The 17,248-nt window shown below is 40.1% G+C and overlaps 3 protein-coding genes across 3 annotated transcripts in view; all 3 read left to right on the top strand.

Annotated features, from left to right (window-relative positions):
- The window catches only part of LOC145458993 (uncharacterized), a 190,242-nt gene that overhangs the window by 71,115 nt on the left and 101,879 nt on the right, over positions 1-17,248 (top strand). The window lies entirely within an intron of this gene.
- On the top strand, positions 4,108-7,805 carry LOC145458999 (uncharacterized). Its single transcript, XM_080337517.1, has 3 exons — positions 4,108-4,390; positions 5,547-5,736; positions 7,481-7,805. Exons 1-3 carry the CDS (start codon positions 4,321-4,323, stop codon positions 7,584-7,586), a joined length of 366 nt encoding a protein of 121 aa, XP_080193643.1. The 5' UTR covers positions 4,108-4,320; the 3' UTR covers positions 7,587-7,805.
- Positions 16,015-17,248, top strand: part of LOC145458997 (uncharacterized) — a 49,171-nt gene continuing 47,937 nt past the window's right edge. Inside the window, exon 1 of the mRNA XM_080337512.1 lies at positions 16,015-16,146. Coding sequence (XP_080193638.1) covers positions 16,098-16,146 — 49 coding nt within the window. The 5' untranslated portion in view covers positions 16,015-16,097. The remainder of the gene's footprint in view (positions 16,147-17,248) is intronic.

Raw genomic sequence — 17,248 nt, 5'->3', positions numbered from 1 at the left:
GTCCTCTGGGGTCATCCGCTTGGTCCCACGGCGGGTACGTCCAGGTGCGATATATCCAGATCGTTTCGCAGGCATTCACAGCAGTGATGCGTCAGTTCAGAAGTTAGGTTAAGTTAAAGTAATTAATTAATTATTAATTAATTCTTAATATTATTATTATTTTCTTTAGCTATGTATTATTCTCTTTGTGTTCTTCATTTTTTATTTCAGCGATAAATTATGGACATCGATCGTTGATAGCCATGGTTGCAGTTCATGCTGGGGTCCTGAACCAGTTTTTACGGTATTTATTGCATTCCGAAATAAACTATTTCTTTATCCATATCAGATCCAACGTCATGTACAATTGGCTCCCACATCTGCTTCACTCTATTTAATATATCATATCGCGCTGATACATTCATTCAATCGTGAGCTCAATACATACCAATATGCCACATGGCATCGCGGCTGATCACTTGAAAGTGTGTCACTTTCCGATCCAAGTTTTTGTTTTCTTTTTGTTAAACAGTATTTGGCACTTATCGCCTATTTGGTCAATTGTGCCCAGAACATGAATGTTATAACGTTCATTGGTTATTATTATTATTTATATTCTTTATTCACAGTAAAACTGGTAGATACACACATAATCCGGGGAGCAACCTGCCCCCAAAGGAAAATGGCGAGATTGGAGTAAATTTTTAAAATTTCAGTAATACATTCAAATTGTTATTCCTATGCAATACACGGAGAAGTCAGATTACAGAATTGCAGCAGATGAAGAATTGGCAAGGGTTACAGAGCAGAGGTAGAGATGATTGAAGATGAAGAATCGAAATTACAGAAATTATGCTGTGATTCACAAGCGTAATTTTAGTCCAGTGGTGCATTCAAGGCCTTCCGAAGAATGTGCACAGTGCCCAATAATGTGATCTTTTGGATCATGTCGAATCGAACGTTACCCGGAATTTGTTGGATATGTCTCATGAGTTTTTTGCTCACGACCCCTGTAGCACCAATGACTATCGGTACAATGTTTATTTTGCATCGCCACATTTTCTCACATTCCATTTTGAGGTCTGCGTATTTGGAGTATTTTTCTGATTCTTTTTGCAGTAGGTTGTTATCAGCTGGGACAGCCAGTTCAATGAATAAGCATTCTCTTTTCTTTTTTAGTTTGACGATTATATCCGGGCGGTTGCTCCTGACTTCGCGGTCAGTTATAACTGGTACATCCCACAGAATTTTTACTTGTTCGTTTTCTGTCACTGGTGCTGGGCTGTAATCGTACCAATTTTTTGTCGAAGTGGTGATGTTAAAATGTTTGCATAATTCAAGATGAATGTAGTGACCAATCCTATTGTGTCTCCATGTGTATTCGGTAGCTGCAAGTGCACCACAGCCGGACATGAGATGTGCTACAGTTTCATTTTGGTTGTGGCACATTCTGAATTTGCCGTCCGTGTTTTGCTTCAGAATTCTTTTGCGATAGTATTTTGTAGGAAGCGATTGGTCTTGTGCTGCGAAAATGAATCCTTCGCTTGCCGGTTTCAGGCCAGAGCTGGATAGCCAGGTCCATGAAAGCTCGTCTACATGGGGCTGTGAAGTTAACTTCTAGTGCTGTCCATGAAGAGGCATCGACTCCCATATCGTTTCTCTCATTTTCAACGTTGCATTTTTGTATCGGACTCGTGCTGCTTTTGCTATTGTTGTGGGTTTAGCAACAGTGTTTTCTGCAGTGTACAGGTTAGCTGTTTCCAAGTTGACTTCTCTGGCGTACTTGTCGTGACGATAGCTCAGAGATTTTGTTTTGCGCTGTTTGTCTTCCTGTGCAATGAGTTTGCAGTATTATTATTATTATAGGTAAAAACATTGGCATGAGTGGCGCTTATCACAACTGAAGGCTTTTTGCGCCACGGACAGAAACAAGTTAAACGCTACAGAAAGTTCATAATATATAACTGAGATAGGTACACATGTGCACATAAAAAGGTTTTACAATATTCCTCGAGTCGATCTAACATATTCAACAACATATCGCAGTACTTGTGGATCAGTCAGTAGGGTTCGCATGTCGAAATTTACATTCTTCGACTCTGCATGGCGTCGTAAGCATTCTCTTTGATAGAAGTATTTTCTACAATTCATGAGATAATGCTCTACGGTTTCCTCAATACCACATGCTTCGCACAGCAGTTCATTGGTGTTTTTCACTTTGCCTGATCCAAGTATTGACAAATTCAATGCCATGTGTGACTCAAGGCGTTCAAATCCGCTCTGTCTGTCTGTCGTACAGTGTAAAACTGTGGTTCTCAGTCGCCTGTCCGTGGCAGGTTTCTTGACGGCCCGCCGAATACATTAGAGACTTTTACATCTCAATCCTAAAATCCGTGATGTTAGACCCTTACCCTTGTCCATTAATTAGAGAAATGAAACATAAAATTTATACTCGATTTGAAAATTTAAAACGCATGCATGGTACTATAATATAGAGTTCATGGTCTGCTTTGTTCTTGTCGTAGGTCGTAAATGTGAAAGAAATAAGAATACGTTCAAACAAAGGTCGCTAACTTTCTACGGTGCAATTTAGCGACATTTGGCAATATAGAGACCAGCAAACAGCAAACTTGCATTTCTTCCAAACGAAACCAAACAATTTAACTCAAGTTAGTGGTTTTTAGCAGCACTTCGCCTCGCAGAAACTTCTATAGAACAAAAACACGTCTAATATCCGAAGACAGCATTTCCAATTTTACTGTTTAGTTGCATACATTTGTTTGATTATTGAAGGTTCACCGGTCCGCCACATTTATTTTGATGTTATACCGATCCGCAAGGCCAAAAAGGTTGAGAATCACTATATGGTCTCTATATCAATTTCTACACGACATCCGATTCGGCAGTGATAATTCAATATATAATCCAATCAAATGACTCAGAAACATGCAGAACAGGTGCTTTCGGCCCCGGAACATCGACGGGATACGGTTGTTCCCAATATATAAATTTTCCATGTGTTTGATTCAATATCTACCGCGTGAGCTGTATTGCAAGACTTCCTATTTTGATTTCAGGTAACGGTACAGCCTCTTACTTTCGAGATTACTTTACGAAATTCGGGAAATGTGTTTTTCAACGATTCGACGGTACACAATTCAAGGTTTACATTCAAAATGTCGGGAATTGCAGCTGTAGTGTTAATCTGACATTTGAATTTTGCTTTAATGGCCAATGTAATGCAGGTATGATCGAAATTCTCTATTTTGCGCTTCGAACTTTTCGTCAAGACCTTTATCGATTGACGCGAATAAGATAGGCCTAGCCGCCTAGGCTAATTTCGTGAATGGTCGCGATATGCCGTCCATTCTTAGTTCTTACACCAGTAGAAGCGATTTTCAAGACACGTCAACACTATGAAAACGTAAGGTACTCAAGTATATAGGTTAGAAAAAGTTGGTTATGGAGCTTGTCGCAAATAATAATCCGTCGCTGATGAAAACCTCCAAAATGCAAAGAACATCTTGAAGACTTCAAGACTGTCTAGGGCTGGACAATCTCGAGTACCGGAGCAATTCGATTATGAAAATAGTATTAGGCTTCGAGTTGAATCTATCCAAGTATCCACAGCATGAATGACGTGGAAAGTTTAATTTACGTACTTTTTACGCGTCCACAAAGGATATGATACCAGTTCTACATCATAAAGATTATTTGGCACTTTTCAGCCATAGCTATTTCATAACACTTTGTGACAATGTTGCGACTTGATCACAACTGCACATCTGTGTCACTTCCATTAACATGTATAGCTTGGTTTTCGATGAATCGAGGCTTACAACATTCCACAGTGGAAAATAGTATCGCAGCTATAATTCTCGACGATTAATTAACTCTAGTGGCAAGGCGTGTATAGTCTCATTACTCGAAAAAATCATCCCTCAATACTCGAATCATTAGAAATACCCGTTTCAGATTGGACTACTCGAATGCTTGTGCCCAGCCCCTCATACTAACCACCCCGTATGGCTACGATCAGAGTTAACTAAACATGAGTTAATTACATGCAAAATACCAGCAGCTAGACAGGATTTTGGATATGGCGTGAGTTGGCTCTGCCATTCGTTCTCAGAAGAAGAAGAAGAAGAAGAACGAGAAGGAGAAGGAGTGGGAGGAGGAGAAGGAGGAGAAGAAGAAGAAGAACGAGAAGGAGAAGAAGTAGGAGGAGGAGAAGGAGGAGAAGAAGAAGGAGACGAAGAAGAAGGAGGAGGAGAAGGAGGAGGAGAAGAAAAAGGAGGAGAAGAAAAAGAAAAAAAAGAAGATCGGTCAACGGAGGACTCTATGACTTCAAAGCCGACGCAAGCAATAGCTACAGAGGAGGCGAAGAACAGAAAATCCATCAACACAGCAGGTCGGTAGAATAAAAGGAGAAACCAATTGCACCAATCACACCCATTGCGTGATAAAACAATTAAAGCATTTCAGTTTTCAAATACTGTAATTTGATATCGGTGGCTATAGTCATATCTAGAACTAGATGTAGATATCCATCGTCTAAGTAGTGTAAAAGACCTTCTTACGTACCAGCCGATCTACCAACAAATGCCACAGAGACTTGGTCATCAATTCTTGGGCATCATTGAGAGCACACAATCTCACATATGCTTAGAACAGTGGTTCCCAACCTGTGGCACGCGTACCACTAGTGGTACGCGAAGGTATTCCAGGTGGTACGCGAGTAGTTTCCGGTGAAATCATTGATCCCCTCTCACTGTTCAATGCTGAGTTGAGGCATTACTTTGCGGATGTCATGTGTGCCTACATGAGCGATCCATTCTCTGTTGATCCGGCCGACCTACAAGTCGGTACTGGGAGAAAGAGGGGATCATAGATATCCAGGATGACCGGACAGCAAAGAAGAAACAAAGATTGTTCTCCAATAAACGTCTGGCTTTGCATGGCCTCCTCGAACTCGATGCTAGCTTCTCGCACTATTCCCCAGCTGCTAATTTTCCCTTCCATGTGGGAGTGCGAGCAAGTATTTTCATCCCTGATGTCTATCAAGTCGAAGAAACGAAACCGACTTGTTTCGCCCACGCATGACTTTCGATGCGCTGTTAGCCAACGTATATGCCACGCATCGAACAGCCAGCGGAACAAACAAATACAGCCATCGCATTAAATAAATTGACTTTTGTTGTATGTTGTTCTTTCATTATGTTGTTTTTCTTGTGACTGGTGGTGAAAAAACAATTCCATGCATCCCATCACCCTTGGCTGATAATGTCTAGTTTTTGTTATTACACGTCTAATAGGTCAAATACGTGATTATGACGTCATAAATGGTAGAATTCATGTAGGTGGTACGCGAGCACTGCATCAAACCTCGAAATGGTACGTGGGTGGAAAAAGGTTGGGAACCACTGGCTTAGAATCACTGCGCCTATATACACCATACAAACATTTTTGCATGAAATGGGATTAATTGTTTATATTATATCCTATGCCAGTATAGGCCTACATTGTTCTCTTGAATGGATCACACCAGCACCGATTGTCCTTTCAAGATGACACTAAAACGCAAGCAGCGACGTCACAGAGCTTGACCACATCTCATTTCCTAAGTCCTACAAATAAGTCACCCACGGAATACATAACCGATGAAAGTACGAGGATACAGCAGGACCACTGGAAGATCATTTTACCAATCGTGTTGGGAGCGATCGTAATTGTTATCGTACTCGTTGTGTTGTTGAGGTAACTTTTTTACATTTCAAAATTTGCTGCACACCAATTACCCTGAGTTGTGCTGTTGTAGTCGCGGAGAGTGCTCCTGAAATTGCGATAGTTATTGATAATTTGAAGAGCTTCTTGGAGTATATACAACCAATATACAACTGAATAGTATTTTCATATTGAAATGAACCCGAATATTTCCGGCTGATAAACTTGACGAGTGTCCGTCGAAAATATTCGGGCTCATTTCAATATGAATATAATATTCAATAATTGATAATTATGGTTCAGGTTGCCGCCACAAACGACTATTTGAAATGATTCATCCGATTATGTACTTTTATTGAATTAGTTTTGGCCTGCTTCGAAATAACTATACGTACGATTTGCAATTGCGGTACATAAAACTGATAGGAGAAATCCCAGCCACTTGGCTATGGAAGCTTAGGAAATTTCAAGCTGCATTTGGCGAATATAATGAAGACTATATATAACGCTAATAGCGGCTCTGTACTGCAAAATGTCTTCTATTATCGTTGTGAAGCAGAGTTTGACAACAAGAAAATTTCCAGCTTTTCCAAACTAGATTATAATTTGAATTATAGTTGCACAGTTCGTTACAATTGACACTAGAATTCGAATTACAGCAACAGTTTTTTTTCTAAACATGATTAGAAATAGAATTGAAGCTAGACAGTTCTATCCGAATTAAGTTACAGAGCTCGCAAAAACATGGATATTGAATCGAGTTCAGTTCACATCAAATCAGAGACCATTCTTATAAGCATGAGAATGGTAAATGTCTGTTCAACAACCGGTCTTGTTTCGCGCTGTTCAGTTCTCCTGTAGCATTTTCAGGAAAACCTGAAATTGGCATAGACACATTTCACAAATTAGATTAGGATTAAAATTAGAGCGAAGAAACATTTCACAAATTAGATTAGAAATAGATTTCCGCCATTTCGGTCTAATTAGACATCTGTTATTATGCAGTTGTCAAAGTCTGTTGTATACAGGGTAGCATTTAAAACAAAGGCCTTTGTAAAAAAAATAATTGTGTAAATACTTTCTCCCAAAAACATGTCGTATGTGCCTATGGACGATTTACCCCGATATAACTGACGTATAATACATGGAGTGGTTGGACTCTCATCACTCTAGTACATATTGATATAGATCATTGGTACAGAATGAATGTTCCTATGATGATGACCGCCGACCGTAAAAATGCTACATGACGATGTAGTCCTGATTAAGAATATTTTTAATCCGCATATGACAGGGTTTGGAAACCTATTTCGTCAAATGAGCTATATTTACCCTGTATTTTCAATTGTCAATGCCAATCGACTATGACGACAAAATTGAATAATCGTGACGTCGTGGCTTTATAAAAAAACAAAAAACATGTTTTATACACGGGCCTTGTTATAAACATGTTCGTTTTGAATAGATTTTTGTTTTAAATGCAACCCTAGTTGTACGCACAGGCGATGGGCAGCGCGGTTGTCATGACGATTTCACTTCTAGAAATTTTGCTAGTATGTCCTTGTAGCTTGGCTTGAATGAATGCCGTAGTAAAAGTGCTGCAAAGCAAGATAGCAACTGGAGAAACACAAGTAGACAAAACCTGCTCCTATAGACGGAATAAGTACTAATTACAGGTGGGCCATCGTGATTTAGTGGCGAAGCCTACAGCATTATCAGTAATTATCTTCCTTCAAGCTCAAGATTCATACACGATTCTTTTATATTTTCTATCAAGGTATCGAAGAAAGAAGTCGGTGAATTCTTGCAAACGCGCGAGCAATACCTCGGCCGATCAGGAAGTCGCTGAAGTTGTTGTAAACGACATTTACAACATGCAATAAGATTCAAAATATCGACCTGAAGATTGAGTCGAGTTGCGACTGATTACCGTCTGAAGATACATCACATTCCCGCCTATACTACCGTACCAGTATCAACCATTGTGAATAAACACAGAATTCACGACGTCCGTAAATCGTTATATCTTATATTAGATGTATACCCACCAGAGTTGGATCAATTACAATATTTTAATTCAATTACAATAACAATTACAATTACTCGAAGCTAAAAATATCAAATTACAATTACAATTACAATTACTGTTAAATATGTAATTATTACAATTATAATTACAATTACAATTACTATTAAACAGGTAATTGATTCAATAAAGAGGTGTTCTTTGACAACCGTAGCGACGTAATTAGCAACAATCTCAAGCTATTCATGTTTCATTCCTGATATGTAGAATCCCCTTTAATTAAAAAACTCGAACGTATTCGAACTATTCCTAATCATGAGTACTGAAAACTACAAGCACAGAAAAATGTTTCAAGCGACTGTTAAGAACCAAAGGTTTGAGCGACTAACAGGGAATAGGCTACAGGACAGTCAAGGAAATGTAGAGCTGAGTCAGGATAATGAAATGTAATTGGTAAGGCGTGAGCGATAAGGATGATACCGATAAGGTGCGTAAAATTAAAATAAATGCAAAAGGAAAGAACCTCCTGATAACTAAGAATTACAATATTTTGGTTCGCATTTACATTTTCACTTGCTCGGAATCTGTTAGATTGAAGTTGATGAACATTAGGGTGCGAAAAGTTTCTGGCCAAAGTAAATTTGACCAAGACCAAATGCGTTATCAAGTTTGATGAAGCCTTGATTGGAAACTTGAATTTTTTTGCTATTGATGCAACAAGCCTCGGTACTGGTCAGAGATTAAAAAAAACTTTGACCGTGGTTTAGGAAATGGTTCAGCACAGGTTTCAGAAGAGTTTATTTGCTGTTCATTCATTTTTAAAATATTAAGATTTAGTTTAGCCCGCTGGTTCTCTAACTTTTTTAGACACGCCCCCCTTTATGACAGTGAATATTTCGTGCTCCCCCCCCCCCCCTTATCGTCATAGCACACAATGAAACCATAAAGCTAGCAATCCCTATGTATAGTTTGATGGTATGGAAGGTTATGACTGTTGATGAGAGAATTCTCCAATACGAAATTCAGACTATACACCGAGCAATACCCATAAAACGGAGATGAATCGGGCCAAGCCCGGAAAAGATTTCAGTTCACTGGAGCTTCGCGCCCCGTTCAGATGCTTTCGCGCCGCCCAAGGGGGAGGGGGACCCCCCAGTTTGAAAACCACTGGTTTAGCCTATATTGTACTTCACAAAGTTTTCTGTTGCTACTGAAGTATAACGCAGCACGCATAGAACACCTATGTAAATAGGCTAACTATTACATGTGGTGACTGTTTACTAAGGCCTTAAAGCCCCTCGTCGTCATCCTGGTTCGTACCGGATTTTCACTGGTGCGACGAATAAATTATTGATTAAATTATTATTTATGTTGAGATTGTCAGGTTTCCATGAAAATGTAATTGAGATTGTATTTGAGCAAAATTTTGATCAAATTACAATTACAATTACATGAAAAATGTAATGAATTACATTCAGCTCAATTACAAATTACAATTTATCCAACTCTGATACCCACACCAGTATATATGCTAGTGATCACTCGACATGTAAATTCATACTACCTCTCTCAATGTTCGTTAATTTTTCACGAGTCTGCGCGCACTCTCCAACTCTCTGCGCGGTCCCTTGGACAACAGTGCGTAACGACTAAAAATATGGTAGTCACTTTTGATTTTTTGTACGCAGCTTAAAGGGAAAATAGCGGCTCTCTACTATGCAATATACATGTTATGAGTCTCAAGCTGTACCAACATCATGCCTGCCCGATCAATTTTACTCTCAAAAATCAATTATTGGATTAATAAGATCATAATGTCGTAAAATGCATGTACTTCAGCTCATATTGTCGATGGATTTCGCTGTTATTGTAACGGCAGAGTCTTGAGAGACTGTTTCACTACTAAAATTCGAGGCCTCGATGTGATGCGATGAAGCTTCATTGAATACTAACTTACAGGTCACAAAAATTCATGTTGATACGGCAACTCATTCGCACTCTGTCTTACAATTTTTAACGATTTAAGACTTGAATACCTGTGCCACTCCAATAAATTCGCCGTGTATCAATAAATTACAAGCAACTGTATATTAGTATGCAAAGGCACATTGATAGACCAGGTTTTTGTTGGTTCCGGGGTATTCATGGTGTTTGTCGACTACTATGGTCATTTACACCAGGCCGATATTCTTCATTTTTATTTGGTAACTGCCGACTTATAGCACGGCCCACTTCTACTCTTTTTGTAAGACACCGCTTACTCGGATGAGGTGACGAGGAGGAGCCTAGACAAACCTCCAACACCTAGGTATAGGACTTCTGACGTCGACCTCGGTCGGAATCGCAGTCGTACTTGCAACCCGTTGGTGTTGCAGCCGCGGATTATAGACCAGGTGTTGATCCGACTAATATATCATGTTGTTAGCTAAGTATATTTACTTCCAGCAGGGACACTCGGAGAAATAAAGTTGGACAGCAGTTGGTTATTAGCACGTTCGAATATACCCTGAATTTCATGATTTGGCAGTTTATTTTTCGATCAAACATGCCTGTCAGATTATCCCAGATAAAAGTGTTTGTCTGAGGATTAACCAGTGAATAATATAATAATAAAGACTAGTGGACAATCATAAAGACTAATGTACAAACTTATCTATATGTCTTCTATTGCAGTGCTCTTCAACCTTTTTCGTCGTAGTAGGCCTACACCAGGGGCGGGCAACATACGGCCCGCGAAGGGATTTTGTCCGGCCCGCGGACAGTTTTCCGTCTTACATGACAATGTGGCCTTCGGCCCCAGTCTTCCGAGATTCCACACTACTTGCTTACATGCATCAAATTTTAGTGACTGTATGTTATATACACATGCATGCGCAGCGAGCGAGGGTGGAGCTTACGCGTAAGTTCGTCGAAGCGAGAAGACTTTCATTATTGGCATTTACGATGTACTCAACCCTAATGTCATTTGTGGTAATCATGGTGCTTGTCGACTACAATGATCATTTGCACCACGCCGATATTTCTTATTTTTGATTCTGTAAGCGTAGACTTTTTGCACGGCACACTTCTAGCCTTTTGTATGACACTTCTTATGCCAGGGGTCGTCAGCTCAAAACGGGTCGCGGGCCACTGTCAAATTCCAAGGCCGCGGGCCGCATGAATTCAATATCGAGATAAAATAGCCCACACAGTTGAACAACCACGCTATCTCGTCACCTACTAAACCCTAATGAATTGATATTTGGTCAATTTGGGGATCCGGGCTTATCGAACGCCTTGAAATCTTCATTGATTATTGCACAGTGGGTTGATTGATCAGAGAGGAGCAGACATGGCGGCCCATGTATGACAATACTGTTCTCAAATTCACATTGTCTTCGTCATTATTGGCGAGAAATGGCTTTAAAGTTACATTGCCTTCGTTGAAATACATTCATTAAATACAATTTATTCAATGTATATGTGGATGTCGATAAATGGGTGAATAATGTATCAATTTAGCCATCCGGCCCGCCAAGTACTTGAATATCATGTATCCGGCCACGCCGACCGGAGAAGTTGCCCGCCCCTGGCCTACACCCTTTCAACATTCAACATCGAAACTCGTACACCCCTGACTCCATGACTCACTGATTCCGTCTAGTAAGCCTAATCCAGGGGTGTTCACTGTTCAGCCTTCTTGGTATTCACTGCCGTGCTTCGATTACATAAATAGCATGCGGCCATGTTCCGGCGACGAGTCGTCATGGACGTCATATACTAGTGATGAGCGGATAGTGCTTTACGAAACTCCGAATCCCTCCGACAACTTTAGTGTCTGAGGAAAACTCCCTCCGACTCCGAAGAGCTCAATCCCAGACTCCGAAGATACTCCGGTGAATCTCGTCAAGTATCCGAAACAGTGGCAAGCATGGTACATGGTACACATGGTACAACATGGTACATTGATAATATGGTTGGCCTCATAGTGTTGTTTACTCTCCGAATTTCTCCGAAAAAATATCTGTAGTAAGCTCCGACTCCGCTCCGAATGTCACAAAATCGGCAAAACTCCGCTCCGAATCCACTCCGACTCCGCTCCGATGCTCATCACTGATACTCACGTTAAATTGGCTACTGGGAACTTCGCACTGATTTCTTGGACAGAACACTCCGCAGGCTTACTATCTCATCACCGAAATCGTGAGTATAAATGTTATGAAAAAGTAACTGGATTGCATTTGTGATCGCGCTTTGCGCGAAAATTTTTTTCATCCGGAAAATTAATTTCGTTGATAACATTGGTTGTTTCATATATTGCTGTCACTTATTTATACATTCCTAGCTCAAGTGATCAGATTAACCGATAGAGCTGATGGAAGGGGTATCTTCGAAAATTTTGAGTATAAAATGAATGGTGATGGATCTTCCGGGTTTTATTAATCACTCTGCTCCATATAGTTGTTTTTTGACCTCCCACCAAGATTGTGGGCATAGTGAACGAGGGGTGGCCATTGGCCAACCTTTTTGCTATTCATGGCCACATTTCGACTACAGCATACGGCCGCATTCCTTGGCATATAGTCGTAATGAACTAGCTAGACGCCTAATACCCATGTTAAAGTGTCTGTGGCAATTTCTGATGAAGTGCGGATTAATATATTCAAGCATATGGGCTTAATATACGCACCCAAATCGCTAGTGGTCACTGCATGGTCAGTTGGTCACGATATGAGATTGTTGATAGTTGCGCCATCCGCGAAAAAATTTTCAGACTCACTGATGAGTTTCGTCATTAATATTAGTAGTTTTACATATTACTATACGAAACATTCATCCTTTCTCGACCCATGTGATCAGATTCACGGGTAAAGGTAATGGAGGGGGTGTTTTCGAAAATTTAGGGCAAGTTATGAATGATGGTGCATCTTCGGATGGGCTAATTATTAATAGTCACTTTGTTACATGCTGTTATTTCTTGATCTCCCGTCAGGAGTGAGGAGCACACGATTCCGAGTTGGTATTTCTATATGGAGCGCATCATTTCTTCTGTTGTTCGAATCAGTACTTTGTTGCTGTGATTGCAAAGGGTGCTATCATGTATTATATTATAATCGAAAAGCGATGACACATTGAGACGCGCGCAGCGCGAAAAAATTAATTGAAAAGATTAATTGAAATCTCCCAAGAAATCGGTAGTCAATTCGTAAGTTCAAATTGCATGTCGACGGCCGCCAACACATATTAATTGAACAACGTGTCCACTGTCCACGGCCGCACAAATTTCCTTCTACGGCCGCAGGTTGGCCACCCCTGGGCCATAGTCGACCTCGAAATATATATTGGAATCAGTCAAACGTGCGAGATTCCGACTCGATATCTCTTTATGCGGTACATCATTTTCTCTACGGTTCGCATTAGTGGGACTCAGGTTACAAAATTATAATAAAAACGAAAAATCCAAGTCATCCTGAATCGCGGCCAGCGTGAATAAAGTTTTGAAGTTTATAATCTCTCTAAAATTTGGGAACCAATTCGGTAATTAAAATTGCATATTGACGGTCGCCAACACACGCTAATTTATTATCTGTTAAGGGCCGCATAATTATTGTGTAACGGCTTGCATGCAACGACTGTAGATTGGCCACCTTTATGGCTTGTTGAAATAAGGATGAACAAGGCTGCAACGTATTTGTAATGCTACGTACTAATCTGGGCTCTAGATTACCGGATAACCATAATAGGACAGGGGTGGGAAAACTACAGCCCGCGGGCCGCATGCGGCCGTGACAAGATTTTGTGCGGCCCGCGGAGGCATCTTGATAAATATTTTATTGCCGTCGCGATAGCCCGTCTTCGAGGACAACGTATTTGGAAACGTTTCGGTTGCTAAACATCCAAGAAAATCAAAACGGAAATGACTTGATGTGAGTTTGATTTGTTGTAGATTCGTTCTCAATGCGCAGTTAAGTTCAATTCATTCACAACTTCGGTCTCAATTCATTCATAATGAGATGCCCAAATCAATATAAAAAGCGAAAAGTTTTGTTGCTGCAATTTTAAATACCATTTGATTCCGACCATCCTAATTACAGGCACAATTTTTCAAATTATGAGGTGTAAAATATATTAACCGAATTGTTCAAATGTTTGAGCCAACAGTAGATTTTGTCGTGTTTCTCGTCCTCCCAAAAGTACGTGAAGAGGCAAGTTTAACCTGGTAAGCCTTTTACTGAAACGTATTTAAAGATGATAAGCTGGTTTTGGTGATGCCTGCATTTTGCGTTCTGAAGTTGACCAAACGCGGAATCTGTATATATCTATGAGCCGATCGCTGCTCCCATATTCAAATTTCCACCCTATCCTAAGAATGGGCACGGCCTGTTTTCGTCCCAATTTTGTCCAATTGATTGAAAATAGTCAGCTTACGAAATCTCGTTAATTTTTCTGAGGCTTCCACTTATCAAATCAATGTTTAAATTGTTTGTGTATTGTCTTCGGTTACCATATAGATACTATATAATCAAATAAAAGTGTGCGTCGTGGCTTATAATTTCGATTATACCATAATACAGCCCGCGAAGGTATTCAGATGTTGAATGTGGCCCGCGCAATGGAAAGTTTGCCCACGCGTGATGGCACGGTGGTTGTCAAACTCGACGCCCCCGAGAAACCCTACCTGTATCTAAGTAGTAAGTACCTACACCCCTGCAATTATGTGCACTGCGCTATTTATAAGCATTTCGCAAAAAGCACTAATACAATATTTCAGAGCTCTCGCGGTGGTTTCCTCGAGAATCAATATAGACAGATATTTCGTTGTTTGTATTGATGATGTTCGGAAGGTATGGTCCTATGCCAGGGGTTCTCAACCTTTTTAGGCCGTGGCCCATTTTCCGGTCTAAAAATGTTATGTGGCCCACCTGTTATCCTGGATCAGGGTCGGCCAACCCGTGTCAAGCGAGAAGGTTTTGAGTGGTCCGCGAGATAATTTCCGAAATTAGTTATATTGTCAAAAATGGATTGCCCAGATTGTGAACTTGCAAGGCCAACCGAAAGTTTGGCTAGGCTGGCCGCAACAGTTGGGATGTTGTTGAGTAAAAGATCAGTTCCGACACATTGGCAGATCCATGGGCCAGTCACATTTTTGGTAGATCTTCGTACATTACAATAAAGTAGAATATTTTGCGGTAGATTTATCTAAAGTAAAAATTTGCTGCATGCTTCGCGCAATATGTTGTCACTCGATTTCTTGCTTGTAATATTGTTGACCTCTCCTGAAAATGTACCAGGTTGAGTCCAATCAATATTCGCCACTACTATGGTCATTTACAGCAGGCCGATATTCTTCATTATTGTCCGTAACTGTCGACTTATAGCACGGCCCACCTCCAGGCTTTTCGTAAACACCGCTTACGCGATAGTGATTTTATTGGAATATTATATCATTTGATTACCTATAGGCGCTGCTATAAGTATAGCGCTTTATTCCTACCGTAACTTTTCACACTCAATTCAACTGCCGTAGACCTGGACAGCACTATGCGAAGATCACATCTATTGATACCTATACGTTCTTCTGAAGGTAGGCTACCTCTTCCAGCGCCTGCGCCAAGTATGTGTTCGGATGTTTGATTAATATCTCCACCACTTCATATACCTCGGTGCTTGTTATTGTTTCATTGTAGGCCTAACGCAATTTTACTATAGTTTGAATGTTATGATATCTCAAAAACTCGAGCGCTATAGGCGTGCATTGTGTGAATGTACTGCGGAAAAGTTTGTTTAATTTTTTCATTACGGCGCTGAGTTTAGTAGCCTACCCTGTAACGAATTGGTATTTCAGTACATGCTGATATTTTCGCCCATACGATCATATCTCCTCTATGCCAATTAACCGCCGTCCCAATTTACTTTGAATCTGAAAGCATTTACAAGCAGGAGAACATAATTATGTAATCATAATGTATAGTCATGTAGGTGTCATGTACGTAGGCCTAATTCAAGGAATTTTATGAAGTATAATCATTGAAAATCTAATAGCAATACAATTGTAATTGCAAGATAGACTTTATCGTCGTGCATTAGTTAGTTACTCGTAGACTAAAACAAATCACGTTGAAACTTTCATACCACGCCCTGCTTGGGATATTCCAACATGTTGTATAGCAAATTACATGAAATCTATTGCAATTTCACAAATGCAGTCGATCATTGTTTCAAGTTCTATTATCACAAAAATGCGGACGAAGCCATCTCGCAACTGCTGACGAATGCAACTTCGTCGTATGGTTGCATCGTCTGCAGTTGCGTCCGGGCCGAAATTGAAGGGAAGTTTCATTCATTTCATTTTAGGAAACGACAATTTCACCGACGCACGGAGCGGGATATGTTGCTTGTTCACTGTTTCTTCGTGTTGGCGGTGATGTCAACAGTAGGTATAAGTTCAGATTATAGCATTTAGGTTGCCTTCAATTTGTTATGAAGTTAGATTTTGTATACAGATTTCAGGTCACATACAGGAGTTAAATATTTTATTTTATAATAGAATAGATTATGCTAAATTGCGAAGAATCGAACAGAACTCTATGACAGTGAATCTTGACTGGTGGGCCACAGAGCTATATGAAAAATTATGAAGTCGGTAACAAGTTTGGTTTATCAGCGAACATATATGGATATTGCTAATTCGATTGTACTTCAAGCTTTCGACTTTTCGGCCGGCTCTTATCCAGACATGGGGTAATCGCGATTAGTAATCGTAATCGATTACGACGATTACAGCATTTTCAAGTAATCGTAATCGCATTAGATTACATTCGAAAAAATTCCGAAGTAATCGTAATCGTAATCGACTACTTCCCATATCTAATCGATTTCTTTGTGAAAGAACGATTACTTTTTATTTGTACAAGGACTATGACATAAACTCAACATTCGTGAACAAGGAAGAGATATTATACCAGGCTCGTGATAGCACAAAAAGTCTGATATTCAAATGCCATTGCTCATTATTACGTCAGAAGTAGCCTATTAGCTTTGCTAGTCATTGCGTAAGAAGTATCCACAGCAAATAGATATATTCGATCGACGTACATTAGTCTAGGAACACCCGCCGTGCTTTAAATCAGGTTATCAAAACGTTCCACACGCCACTACATCGCAGCAGGACAATTAATACCACTATGCCTAGTTTAAAATAGTAACTTGTGTATTGATGTTTGGTTATGCTTATAGTTAAACGCAGTTTGAACGATGCTGCTTGGCGAGCAGTAGGCCTATGTAGTACGTTACGTACGTACGTACACCGGACAAAGATTTGAAATTTTGTACTCGTCAAATAAAACATTACGGCTTCCACAACAAAGCATTAAAAATCAACAGCTGCATCATAACCGAGCCGTTTTTGCCGTTTCTCGTAACGGCAGTTTGCAGTACATTATCTGTATTAAGTTGAAGGCAGAATTTTATGTTCTGTGCATCTTATTCTCATATGACTCTACTTCAGTGCTCTTCAACCGGGGTTTTCGTACACCCTAG

This window comes from Botryllus schlosseri, chromosome 16, assembly GCF_051294905.1.
Source record: "Botryllus schlosseri isolate E-star chromosome 16, Bs_hap1, whole genome shotgun sequence".
Classification (NCBI taxonomy): Eukaryota; Metazoa; Chordata; class Ascidiacea; order Stolidobranchia; family Styelidae; genus Botryllus; species Botryllus schlosseri.
This window is presented reverse-complemented; position numbering and strand designations above follow the sequence as displayed.

Bases quoted from the DNA above. Each gene is read 5' to 3' on its own strand.
- LOC145458999 (XM_080337517.1), top strand. From the start codon at position 4,321: ATGACTTCAAAGCCGACGCAAGCAATAGCTACAGAGGAGGCGAAGAAC. The intron at 4,391-5,546 runs GTCGGTAGAATA...TGTCCTTTCAAG, and splicing joins AAAATCCATCAACACAGCAG to ATGACACTAAAACGCAAGCA. The intron at 5,737-7,480 runs GTAACTTTTTTA...TTTTCTATCAAG, and splicing joins GTACTCGTTGTGTTGTTGAG to GTATCGAAGAAAGAAGTCGG.